The sequence below is a fragment of the Papilio polytes genome, unplaced genomic scaffold, assembly GCF_000836215.1.
Source record: "Papilio polytes unplaced genomic scaffold, Ppol_1.0 DF824146.1, whole genome shotgun sequence".
NCBI classification, from domain to species: domain Eukaryota; kingdom Metazoa; phylum Arthropoda; class Insecta; order Lepidoptera; family Papilionidae; genus Papilio; species Papilio polytes.
Window position 1 is genome coordinate 3,576,554 of NW_013525058.1, and position 14,463 is coordinate 3,591,016.

Sequence of the window (14,463 nt, forward strand, 5' to 3'; positions counted from 1 at the left end):
TTTTATATAAGAAGACTAAAGATTTTTTTTGTAATATAAGGTGGCAAACGAGCAAGCTGCCACTTGAATCCACCGAAATGGAAAGCGATCGCTGCCCATAAACATCCGCAATTGCAGATGCGTTGCCTACGACGCACATAAAAAGGACATTTTCCCTTATGCATCTTCTCCACCGTCAAATCCACTCTACCTTCCCATACTTTCCTCTTAAGAAAAGGGTGAAAATAGAAAGAGACTAAAATTAAGCCTCCGGCACCATACTCATCAAACGAAACGCGGAATTGCTCTCACTTCACGCCTGTTTTCTGTATATGTGTACTGTATTTATGAACGTGGTGAAGACCGTGTCTTAATTTACCGCCATAACCTCTACTTTCTTTTCGTAGTTTTACTTTTGAAAGTTAATTCTTCCACTTATCTATAAAAACTTTTGTAATAAAAGTAACGTAGAATAACAGTAACGTAATTTCTTTTTTTAATAAAGATGTGAAAATGATAATTAGAAATTTGACTGCGCATCATTGAGTGTATTTATTTCTAGTATACTTTAAATATAAATCAATCAAGGTGAATTTGTTAATTGAGAGGTGACCCTCCCTTTCTGGCATACTACTCAGTGGAAGTGTTATTAGTAACCAAATCTAAAGACATCTCACCTCCAAATAAAATTATAATATGAAATGAACTTGATGAATCACCTCGATAGAGATCTTTTTTTCAGTCTTGTTGAATATATAGCTTTTTATATTATAATAAATTTATATTATAATAAAGCGTAAACACACACTTCTTTGTTGCCTAAGATGTCAGCATATTTTTGAATGATTCCTTTTTTAATAAGCCGCCCTACACTTACTCGTACGTCACGCTTTAGGCTATATATTTTCACGCCTTTGAACTTAGGAGGCAAATATTTTGGATAAAAACCCTAATGTGGAAAAGAGACCATAAGTTTGCTGCCAACTTGACATTTGCTATTTTAAAACAAATGTGAACAATAAAATGAAATTTTAATAATTTCATGCGGATGAAGTCGCATGGGAACAGCTAGTCATTGATATAAACGAAAACATTGCTAAAAAAATGACCGTGCAAATTATGAAGTTGCGGAAACTGTAGCCTTTACTATTGTGATAGCTTCACATATATTGTCTTTGCGATTCTATTATCTGCTTTCGATAACTCGAAAACATTTGGAAACTGACTTTCTACAAATACCTACTTTAGCCCTCAGCCATTCATTAGTGATTTCATTATTATCAGCGTATGTCGTCCACTGTTGGAAGGCCATTCCAATCGATTTACATTGATTGTTTATCCCTATTACAAGTCTTTATTTTTTCTAAAAAGAATATTAGATAAGACAAAGTTAGAACACATGTCCTGATTTTAAATCTATTGTAAGCATTATTTCCACATTGTTTGGATTATCGAGGTTTATTCTGGATTGTTTATTATTGAAATTATAATTCTAGTCCGGCGCCGGCAATAACCTATAATGCTGTTGCAATTTTAAATGGTGTTAATCGGTTGATCTTAAAAACTGGAGGAAATAGTTTCACGGATTCAAAGTTTTACAAACAACCGCTTGATAATCTATATCTATCTATACATGTAATAAAATGGGACTGTCTGTTTGTACTTTTAAAAGAAAAATTCCAGATTTCTGGAAGATGATGTATTTGCGTTGCCAAAACGTTGCGTAGCGTTAACAAAAATGGGATTTAATTTTTTTTTGTCTGTTTGTCCGCATGCCGCGTTTGTTCCGGACAATCTCCGATTTCGCTGGGCCGATTTCGACCCCAATTTTACTGAAGGGTAGCTGACATAGACGGTCATATTACAAGCTTAATATTGCGTAGACGAAGTCGTGGGCAACAGCTAGTTTTCTAATTAATTTTTAACATCTTAATGCTGCTTATAGCTGTAAGTTCTAGGAGTATCTAGAATGATTTATTATACAATTTTAGAGTCATTGGCAGTATTTTAAATCTTTGATCTTCAGAAGCTGTCAATCTAAGACCGCAAGTTCATTGACCCCTACTTACATTGTCAGTATCGCGACCTATTCTCGTTAAAAATTCACATTTCAGGAAGTGTTCTAGTTACGTCGCGCTGTCATGTCCCGCGTCAACGTGCGAGACACGTCACGCACGTCACGTCGCGTGCTTTATGGAGTTAAAGATTTTATACATAAACTAACTATCACTCGCGACTCCTTCCGGACAAAATAAAAAAAAAGTTAATAAGTATGATATGTATTCTTCCAGACATAGCCCGCTTTAACATCTTCGCACGAATGGATCGACTCGCCCGGTGAAATACCACAAACACACAGAAGACAGGCGTGAATTGGGAGCGATTCCGCATTTTGTCTGATGAGTGTGGTGCCGGTGGCCCAATTTTAGTCCCTTTCCCGTTCCAACCTTTTTTTTATAAGGAAAGGATTGGATGAGGAAGTGGATTTCAAGGTGGAGGAGGCGCATAGGAAGGGGAAACATCCTCTTATGGGCGTCTCCTCCGTCACTTAATGGTAGGCAACGCAATGTCTATGAGCAGTGGTCACTTCGCCAATTTGGCGGATTCAAGTGGCTTGCTGGCTTGTTTGCCGTAAAAAAAACCGTAAAATGGTAGCATTTAAGGCATTCTTATTACATAAAAAGTTTTGTACATCTTATTTTTAGAACAAAAATGAACTTTTTTACAAACTTCAGCTTAGAGGTTAACGACAGCCATTCAACGAGAATAACTTTATAGCGATATGAAATTATATATTAAACATAAAATATACATTAAGCTGTTTATCAAAAAGAGGATCGTCAGATATTTGACGTCAGATGACCCACTTTATTCGAATATCCATGTCTTTCGTTGGATCATATGCATAAAGGTTAAATATGTTTCAGAATTATTGAAATGTTTTGACGACATTATGCACCACCTGTCATCACTTGAAATGCAACTTTTGGGTAACTCATCTTTCCATATTGGTTGCTAATATTTTGAAGGGTATAAAAATGTTCTTATTCTCGTCGTATTTGATACAATGTTTTGGATTTAATAAAAGAGAGAAGCGAGTTTAATTAAACGGTTTTTTTTTTCTCTACTTAGTTTACGGATTAATTTCTTTAAACTATAACGACATTGTATTCACGGTCCATATTAGAAAGTTTACTGAGACTTTATTCAAATCTTGTTTGGGAAATTTATTGTTTTTGTTCGATAACAAAGTGATCAAAAATCAATATGATTTCAATATTGCTTCGTCGTGTGGTTTATTTCTGTAGTCTTCATTCTGACAGCTGTTGCGTTTGGAGCCGACGGGTCTGCTCCCCGGTTGCAACATCTCATAATATCGCACTAACGTAAACAAACTCAATCGTGCTGCTTTGTATAGATTTTACTGCCATTTTGTTGCCTAACCACGGCTAGTTGGACTTTGCAATCTCTAAAAACCTTTATATTGTCTAATGCTTGTTTTCGCCATTTTGTCAACGGTTAAGAATTTTTGTTTTAACGTTTACATATGGACAAGGATACATATTATTTTTTTTTAATCCGCGAGAACCAAGTCGCCGGAAAAAGCTTGTAAATGTAAATTTACATGAAGACTTAATATTAATAATATTTTTTCAGACTTAGTAGATGATAAATATTGCAAAAACTCATTACAAATATAATAGAACTAGCTTTCGCCCGCGACTCCGTCTGCGTGGAATTAAAAAAAACTAAACTGAGTAGCCTGTGTGTTCTTCCAGACTATCTTCTACGTCTATGCCAAATTTCATCAAGATCCGTTCAGCCATTTAGGCTACAAACTTTAACAAACATCCATCCATCTAAACTTTCGCTTTTTAATTTAACTAACAATAATATTAGTATGATTATAAAAAATTCTAATTCAGAGCAATGTAGTGAATTATTTCACAAGTCCTATCCACAAGCACAATAAATTCACATCTTGATGTTGACATATGTATTCTGCTGTAGTACATTGATCGTAAAAATATGCCAAAAGATTTGTTGCTCAATTTGAAGTGGAAATTTTAAAATCATTCAAATTTTACTTTTAAAATATATATAAATAAACCATACAATTTGATTATGTGCGCTCTAAAATATATTTGTAACGCTATTGTTTTTTATTTCAAAACTCTTGGACAATACAAGCGTCCTTACGATTTCCTTGGAAGAAAAAAATCTGTATATACATATCAAGTATCCTTCAGTTAATGTAAATCTATTAACAGACTTCGTTGGTAGTAGAAAATAACTCACCGGGTCGCCGACCGTGTGCTGTGATTTATGTACGTTGTAAAGAACAATCGTTTTCTACCCAGACTTTCAATTCCGATAGATCTTAGTAACGATGTCAGGTGAATTTATGTTCGTTCGATTACTGCTTTGAGTTTTCAAGCTTTACGTCTTTGAGTCTTCTTTAAAATACAAACGTAACAATGCTTTGTACTTGCTTGTACTCAATGTAAAATTACGTGTTTAAAATGGACCGTCTGTTTTAAGTAATCTTTTGTTTTCAAAGTACACGACCTTTTTTGTTATACTGATTTTCCGATGAACATTAATGTCGACCTATTTTCGTGACTGTACCCGATACAAATATTCATCGGATAATGAAAACGTATGTCCCCGACGATAAAAGCGCTCGCCGCTTTATGATGTACGATGAACTAAATCTTTTTGATGAAAGATAACTCGCTTTGTACTTCATGTCTCTTTAATTTTTATTATTGTAGAACATTACGAAACTAGTTCAACAATATATTTTTAAAACTAAAAAAGATGTTGTTCTTTGACCTCTTACACTATTACTTCAAAAACTTTTTTGTAATACAAGGTGGCAAAACAGCAAGCGACAACCACCTTGCAGATGACTTACCAACTTTTAATCGACGGAGAAGAAAACGCTCAAAAACAAAAAAATTCCCCTTTATATGTGTCTTACCTGAAATCGATAACCCAGAAAAAAATCATACATGTTTTCTGAGATCCCAGGGTCTTCACTTGAAGTTCTTTACAAATCACTTTCATGTTTGTAATTTATGATTGTTCTTGTGTTTCAGATGGCTTGTGCGCGTGGTGGAGGACGTTCAAGAGGGGCAGTTGCGCACTCGCCAGGGCTGGGTGCCCGCCAGCCTGCTCAAGGAGAAGCGTCCTGAAGCTGATCAGATAGCCATCGCCGCCAGGAGGCAGTAAGTCTAACAAAGTCACACTTCCCCCTTTAACATAGAGTCACTTGTGGACTCGCTATTCGGGCTGTGGTTTCTGATTTTGTTTGTTACTTTTATTCCGTCCTATGGTATACTATTCTCATTACTTTCATTTGTTTCAACGTATAATACAGTTACAAAGCTATCATTAGTTATATGCCTCTTATTAAACGACCGACGGTTATTGAAACGGTCAACGATTCCGCCGTGAAAATGCCAACCAGTGGCACATAACATTCTGCTACGCCAACATACTTAATTGCCTCATAAACCCACTGGCAATATACTGCCCATCGCTTGGCTTTCCATAGACATGATTTATGACGCCTGGAATCTTTTATTTACTTGGAACTGCTCTGAATATTCTAAACGTAATATATTGGTGTGTAAAATAAACACCGTGACGATGGATTAACGACTCGAATACCAGAACTTTGGACGTAAATACCGCTCAAAATATGCTAAAATACTTTTTACACCACCATAATTATACATGTAATATGTTAAGGATGCTGTACACGGAGAGTTTCAAGCAGTTAATAAGCTGCTGATGACTGAAATGACGAGCCTTAATGAGCATTCGTAACATGATATTGTATTTGATTGGCAGTTGAAATTGTTACATACAGAGAGGCTTTATATGTATTTTATAGTTTACGATCCTCTACGGACAACTTCCCTCCCTCCTCCTTACTCTATCTAGAATTGCCAGTGTCTAGCAGTTTGTGTTCCAGAAATTATAAAGAGAAAATTATTATGGTATATTTTCTTGTTTCACTTGTATTGGTTAGTCACTAATTCTTCTATAAAGATTAGGTTTGCACATTGGCAGATGTTTGCTATTTCCGTTGCATGATATTTGTATGCGTCATTAATTTCTATCCACTGACCTGTAAGTACCTTGTTAATGAGTCAACGTTGACATTCAGGAAACGCATAACGGTATAAATTGTGCGTCATAAACCTCACTGCTGCAATGGAATGCATCATGTACATATTTGAATGTAGATAACTACATTTCTTCCGCATCCGTCCGCGTTGAATTAAAGAAAATAAAGGTTTGCGTATGTGTTCTTCCAGACTATCCTCTACATCTACCGATTTTTTTTTGGGACTGAATAGCCACTGTTTGCCTTGAAACGGCATTTACAGATTCACCGGGCTTGAGGTGGCCGAGCGCAGATGGCGCTTAGCCTAAACCTCGTTTATGAGTAACTAAGCTCGAGGGCTCCCTCAGGAGCCTCGGCACGAGCTGTTACTTCGTTATTATTACCGGATCGGGAGGCCACCGAGCTCCTAGACCGCTTCGGTGGATGCTCCATGGAGTGAATAGACACAAGGGCCCCCGAGAGGGGACCTCGGCTTGGGCTGTCACTCGATACGCGTTTAGCATTCCGATTCAAGGGCGCCCGAGAGGGTTGAAATACATCTACCGAGTTTCATCGAAATCCGTTCAGCCGTTTAGGCTACAAACTCGAACAGACATCCGTCCGTCTAAACTTTTGCATTTATAATATATGTTTTAAAGGTTAATATTTAGTAATGTCATTCAAAAGTCACAAAAAATATTTAATTTAATATGAAAGGTTAATGACGAAAGACAACCCTTGTCATATTTGAGTCTCATATTAGTTTTAAACATATGAAACAATTCCTTTTGGTTTTATTTCCACGTATTCGTACCTGAATTACGAAGCTCGTTAATAATTGTCACCTGCGTCAGCAGAATGATATACAGGGCGGCCATTTTGGAAATAAATTCGTGCGTTTTTCTGCATTATGTGTTAATTTCGTGGATAATGTTTTACTTTTAGACGTCAGACGAAAAATAAGACAAAATAAGAGCTAAAGTTAGAAATCGAAAATTAAAAAAAAACTAGTGCATAGATAGAAACTTGAGTTTTTATACATTTTTCTTTCAGTTTTAAATATAATTAAGAATATCGATCCATCAATCGCATCAAGGTAACCAAAACAACATACTTTGTAATTGACAATTGACACCAAATTAATCGTGTATAGTAGTGACAAAATGACAGGCGACAGGCTAACAGGTGACAAGATTGATCCTCGTTTTGTCACATGAAGCACTTTGGCAAATCACAAGGTAATTGCTAATGCACAAAATCTCCGCAAATTACTAAAATAACTGTAAATATGTTAACCTTCTACTTCGCAGATCTTTGAATTTATTGGTAGAGAAAAGATGCAACCAACTATTAAAATCAGAGGTTTATAATTTGTGTTCAGTCTGCTTCTTAAGTACACAAATCCTAATATTAGGAAGTAACGGAAAATTATGCAATATCATTATTTATTTTTGAATTCAAACAAAGCAAATCTTCACAACACTTTTACAATGCCTGGGACATAGAGCTGCAAATGATGGTTAAATCCAATTAATTATTAAGTGAGATTAAATGACTGTCAGGAGCGATAATATAGTATGAAATACGACCACTTTGCACCTACGTAATAGTTAATTATCGGTTTGAATTATAGCCCTATCAAATATTCTTAATGGCACTCAAATTTATTGTTTGTTAGTCACTATTCATAGAACTAATAATTTAAGAAACGCTTACATTCAAATGCGTTAGGTTAGTATTGAATTACAGTTGTACTCTTACCACAGTCATAATTATTTAACTAAAAAGATTGGGATAGGTTCATGATAAGATATATACACTAAGAAAGTGTTGTCTTATTAAAGGGAAGCAAATGATCAGCCGGAAAACCGTGGTGATCTATCAGCAATACCAGAGGGGCTACAGTTACAATATATGAATGTGTCTGTATGTCAGGGCGGTGGTCCGAGAGCTGATAGAAACGGAGGAGGAGTTCGGGCGTGACATGCGGCAAGTGGCGGCGCGCTACATGCGCCCGCTGGACAAGGCACACACACCCAAGACAGTGTTCGACAATCGAGAACTGCTCTTCTCAAACTTCAGGCAGATCTGCGAGTTCCATAACACGTATGTATTACCCTTTATGCCGTATGTATAGACGTAAACTTTCGTTTATTCTTCTTTAACTTGCGCTTACTATTTTTAAACCCATCAACGTCTTAGTAAGCCTATGCAAAAATTGTTTTGCAATAGGTTACTCATCATAAATTATAGTCTATAAAGCCTTAATAGAAATGTTTGCTTTCCCGTTTTCCGTGATGTAGCGCCTTATTGGAGGGTCTGAAGTACTACGCGAGTGAACCACGGCTGCTGGGCCGCGCTCTGCTTCGCATGGAACGAGAATTCGACAAGCACGCCGCCTACTGCCGAGACGAACCGCGCGCGCAACGCCTGCTTGCCACAGACCCTGTCGTTAACAAATACTTCCAGGTCAGTTTGTGTTCCGTTTTGTTTCAAAATCATCCACAATCGTAATAACGATATGAATATTTTAGTCACGGACGTAATTAACATTAGCGCCACCTATACTCTCTGTTAGAAACTAAAGTCTCTTAGGTGAAGCCAGAATATTAGCGACATCTATGCGTGTAAACATGTTTTATTTCGTGAAAATGATTGTATAATCTCTTGTTGATTTCAAAATGCACCACTAGATGTCTATTACTGTCTGTTAAATTGAACAGTTTATAAACCACTTTTTTGTAATGTTTCGGACAAATTAATTTTGGAACTTTGATGTTAAATTAATACAATGTTTTGAATTAAAATATTGTTAATACTAAAATAGAAGTAAAATGTATTCATAAATTACGATGTTATAAAACAATTTAGTTCAGTAATTATAAAAATATCCTTTTTATCTCTTTTTGCCTGCTGTAAAATATAGACACAGCATTTCTCCTACGAGGGAGACCGCTCAGAAATGTCGTAGCCGTCTATGCGCGGGCGCCGGTCGAATTCTAGGCAGGTGGCCAAATACTAGAATAGTCCCCGCGCGCGCCGTATGATCCCTGTCAATTGCCGCCTTATTGCCGTCATATCGAGGGCAATCGAGTTTCCTCAGCAATTATAATAAAAGCTAAACGGCTATAACCTGAAAACGTAGCAATAACGGGAATCGTCAAATTGCATGTAAAAGCTGTTATGTCATGTAATCGTTCATAACGCGTTTTATTTCATACATCCATACCAATATTATAAAGAGGAAAGAGTTATATTTTTAACTCAAAATTAACCTATCACTGAGTAACATAGGCTATTTTTTTACTACTTTTTTATTTGTTTACTTATTTTTTTTTAATACAACGCGGATGAAGTCGCCAGCAACATCTAATTAAAAAAACGCTTTAATAAAAACTTAAATACTCTACTCATATGAGTGTTGTATTTAACTAATTCCGAAAACAAGGTTACATTTATCTAAAGTTATAGTAACTACGTTTTTTTTTATAATATAAGGTGGCAAACGAGCAAGCGGCCTGAATCCACCGAAATGGAAAGCGACCGCTGCCCATAAACATCCGCAATTGCAGCGTTGCCTACCCTTTATTGATGGAGGAGGAGACGGACATAAAGAGGATATTTCTCCTTCCTATGCGTCACCTCCACCGTCAAATCCACTTTTCCTTCCCATCCTTTCCTCTTAAGAAAAGGGAAAGGGACTAAAAATAATTACGTAATTTTATCTAGATAAAAAAATCACTTGTATACTGGATAGATTTCTTTTTTTAAGGTAATATTGTAAATGTAAACGTTCTTAAATGTATTATTTGGTAAGGAAGGTCAGTGAGTAGTGCTCAAGGTGTCAGATTAGCAAACTGCGGACGCTCTGACACAGGTAATTAGGAGAAACGTACATGTGTTTGCGTGGAGTGGAGCAATGCCAATTGTTAGCAATGTTAGAGACTACGTCATCAATTGAAAAGTGTTTTTACTAAGTGAAAAATATTACAGCTAGAAACAGCAATAACTGATACAAGAATTGGTTTTTTGGTTGCGATTCACAGAAAGGCGAATTATAAAAGTGTTATTTGCTATTTATTTTATTTATATAATAAAACTAGAGTTTTGCACTTACTTGTTTTCCAATATACTGCTTAGAGTTTTTTGGAAAACAAGTAAGTGTCATCTAAAGTTTGTAGTTACTTCTGTAACGCTCGGAGAAGGATATACCATATTATATTGAAAGAGAGTGAGCAGAACAATAATGTAATATCGTACAGTTGCTTGGTAAATAAAAAAAAATTAAGGACAATACTCGTCATAGTCAGTAAGTACAAGCTACAGAAAATCGTAGCAAGTGCTACGAAGGAAAGGTCCCACGGCTATACTCTACTTACCGTAAAAAACTGACGTATTAAAAACAGCTGTTTTCTTAAACAAAATGAGAAATTCTCATTTTTACACCTTCATAAGATTGCGCCATTATTTTGATAGTAAATAATGAAATTATAACAGTTTTTTCTATGCTGTGGTTAGAGAAATAAAAACAACTATGGATTATTAGTAGAAAAATTGTATGTTACATAGAAAATTCTTAGCATTTGAAAATGAGAAACCCATTCAGAATGTGAGTGGGAACTCAGGCGTCAGTGAACAGGCCTACGCACCCCCTAGCGGACACGCGTTGTCTCTGACTCAACTCCATAAATAAATACGCATTATTGTCTATTTCCAGTTGTGTGAATCGTAATTAAAAGGACTGTTATAGCTCATTTTAATATCAAAATGAATAACTAAAAGTACTTTTGCCAAATATTATGAGCTTATTTTCCGTTGCAAAGATTTGCTTTACTTCAGTTCACTTATTCAATTTAGGCTGCAACGTTACTTTTTGAATTTTGGTCTCTACCAGTCTAATATCCAATCAACTATACGGGCAAGTCTTGTCTTACAATCGAGCGGTCTTCCTACGCCAAAACAAATGACATTAGAGAATAACAGACAATAGACATAGCACTTCACCCCCGACGAGGACACCCCAAGGTTTGTTGTGTCGACACGGCCTTGCGGCGACGTCACGACAGCCGTGGTGCGTCCTGCCGCCACCGAGCTAAGTATAGCCCGCAGTGTCCGCGCCGCTGGAGCCGACAGTCGACCGGCAACCGCGCCCGCGACCATCCCGCGCCCCGACCACTCGCCCGAGTGAAGTGTGTGACTGTGTTTGTGACCTGTGACCTTGACTGTGCACTCATCATCGAACGAAGCATACCTAGCCAGGTATACTACTCAGGTATGCTGTTAGCTAGTACTTTTGGCGTTGCAAACGGTGTAGTGTTTCAAGATCTTGTCTGGTCTATTTCGGGCAGCGCGTAGGCGGTCGATATTCTGTGCGCTGACGCCGCTGAACACCGTATGCTGTACATCTTTGAGACACGTTGGATGACCTTGACCTACTTTGATGTCGAAGAATCGATGGCTATTTATATCTTAATGCCACTTTAATTTTTCTATTTAAATTAACTATCATACGTCGAGTAATGCGTGCGAAATATATAACGCTTCAGCGTTGATCGTTATGTAATTCGAATAAGTACGCTAGAGGATAGCTATGAAACAGTTTTGTTAAAAGTATTCAGTATTGCATACACTTGAAAAATAATTAACAAAACAACCTTCAGACCACCAAGAGGAGCTATTCCTATTTTTTGAAATTCGGAATTTCTTTCACCACTATAATCTTTCTAAAAGGTGCTGAAATATCTTCATATACTGAATCATTACGCGAAGCACGTGCGGTGTTATGAAAATTCATATTGAAAAGTAATTTTCCGAGGCTTGAGGGATTAATATTAATAAATTAAATACCTACGAATGCTCAATAATGTTAAAAGCAATATAAATTAGCCAAATATCTTTGATGTTTTTCACGAAAAGCTGCCAAACATTCTGTGGGAAAAAGCTCGGTAAATGTTTGTCATATTCAATGCGATCTGAATTGAGATAAAGCCATCAAACTCAAATAAGAGTTAAAGGTCGAATTAACTCGTATGTACATCAAAATTAAAGTAACAAAGGCGCAATATTGTTCACCTAATTTGTTCTTATAAGTTTTAAGCAACGGACTCTTAAATATCGTGGTACAAATTTGATATATCTACAGACAAATTCAAATGAATGTACAAAATCAACTTGCATTGGTACAGCGTGGTTGACCAATAACTTCTAACTTAGACTCCGCCAGGACTTGATCCTTAGGTGTCTTTATGTAACTTAATTATTTATGTTAAATACGAGTATATTTCATTTGGTTGGCTAATTCGTATCATAACAAGTTTATACCATGTAACTCTGTAAAATTTAAAGGCAATGAAATTAGTTCTTTACGTCCAGTACCAAATGAATGGAACGACAATAATTTTCTAAATACGACTTCACAAACTGCACGAGTTTACTCAACGTAATATGTCAAGGTACTTGCTCTAAATTTATTTACGTTTAACATACAAACTCGTAGCAAAATACTCTGGTTTATGTGAGCTGGGTGCGACTTTGTATTTACAACTATAATGCTACCGATGGGATTGCGTTGTAAGTATATTGTTTTAAGTAAGTATATAAAGTTTATAAACAAAGACTAGATTTATATTAAACTTAGTAAAAAAAGGAAATAACCTATTTATCATTTAACGTTACGTTTTACGTAAACAAAATCAATATCAAACGAATGCCGTCTTCTGTAAAAGTTGACATTTGTTTAAGTTTTTTATTGAAAAAGCGAATTTAACCTACCGTTTTGATACAGCAATAAGTTACTACTATTTTTTCCAAGAAAGTGAACCACTGAAAACTGATATCGAATTGGAACCATTAGTAAGCTACGTATTTAAGATATTTTGACGTATATTGCTGTGAGCTAGAATAACACAGAAAACTAGTTATGTAAATAAATAATTTACCGAATTTTAGTAATAACATCTGTGAACCGGATGGACTAATTTATTTGACACAAATTCCGACTGACATATTGAGAGAAATATATGCAATAGTGCGGTAAATTTAGCAAAATGTACTAGTTTATAATTTTAAAAATGAAATTATTGTTTCTAAGTCTAACTATAACTTTAAACTATTTCTCCAACGCCGGCAATCTGCTGTTTTCCTGGTAGTAAAGATGTCTACATTTATCTGTGATATCTTAAAAAGTGAACCGATTGTTTTCCCTTTTAACTATGTAAAAAAAACAAGACCAGTGTTGAATATCCTGGAGGCCTAATTTTAGTCCTTTTCCCTTTCCACCCTTTTCTTAAGGACGATGTAGGAGACGTATAGGAAGGGGAAATGTGCGTCTCCTCCTCCGTCAACGCAACGCATCTGCAATTGCGGATTTTTATGGGCAGTGGTCGCTTTCCATTTCGGTGGATTCAGGTTGCTCGTTTGCCACCTTATAATATATAACAATCCTTTCAGATTCATAATTTACCTCTCTTATTTCTAAAAAAGAAACCTGTAAAACGATTTCTCAATTGAAGCATTCGTTAGTCTTCATTCTGTTCAGGACAAGTCTCACTGCACGTGTTATTACGTCAGTTAAACGAAAGTAACATTTAATCACACGTTAACTCGTTAGTGCTGGCTCCTCTCCAACTGATCATCGCGACCATTAGCCCAGCCCCATGATTTGATATCGTCAATAAAGATTTATTGATTTGGCAATTGTTTCTTTTCATTACGTTCGCAATTTCAATTTTAGTTTAAGTAAAAGTTAGTTTATGATCCAAAATAAAGAGATTAAATACGAAGTTAATTAAATGTACTAGAACATGGGAGTTAATAATAAAAACTTGATAAGGTGAAACTTTTGTACTTAATTTTAAAAAATACAAAGTATATAAACGACTAGCCGTTCCCATGCGACTTCATCCGCATGAAATTATAAAAAAAAAACATTTTATTGTTCACATGTGTCAATTTATCAATTGCAAATGTCAAAATGACATGACATGATGTCAAACCATAGCAACCTTGCTTCCTTGATGTTGGCAACAACTTATGGTCTCTTTCTCTCATTAGGGTTTTTGTCCAAAACATTTACCGCTAAGTTTAACGGCGTGAAAATAATAGCCTAAAGCGAGACGTGAGTATAGGGCTTTTTATTAAAAAAAAATAGTTATTCGAATAATAGCTGTGATTGTTGACATCTTCGGCAACAAAGAAGTGTGTGTTTACGCTTTATTATTTTAGTATAGATAGATAATAGTGACTGAGAGTAACAATTTATTTATTAGACGCCTTTGTCATTTGCAAATATATGCCAAGTGTCAACACCAATGATTTATATATCTTAGAGCACTTAATCAATTGATAAGATAGATTTATACATAAAC

At 35.8% G+C, this 14,463-nt stretch overlaps 1 protein-coding gene across 1 annotated transcript in view; it reads left to right on the plus strand.

The window, feature by feature from the left end:
* LOC106111743 overlaps positions 1-14,463 on the plus strand; it is a 38,332-nt gene that overhangs the window by 15,186 nt on the left and 8,683 nt on the right. The window contains exons 4-6 of the mRNA XM_013293887.1: positions 5,082-5,210; positions 8,033-8,203; positions 8,401-8,566. Of these exons, the coding sequence (XP_013149341.1) occupies positions 5,082-5,210; positions 8,033-8,203; positions 8,401-8,566 (466 nt within the window). The remainder of the gene's footprint in view (positions 1-5,081; positions 5,211-8,032; positions 8,204-8,400; positions 8,567-14,463) is intronic.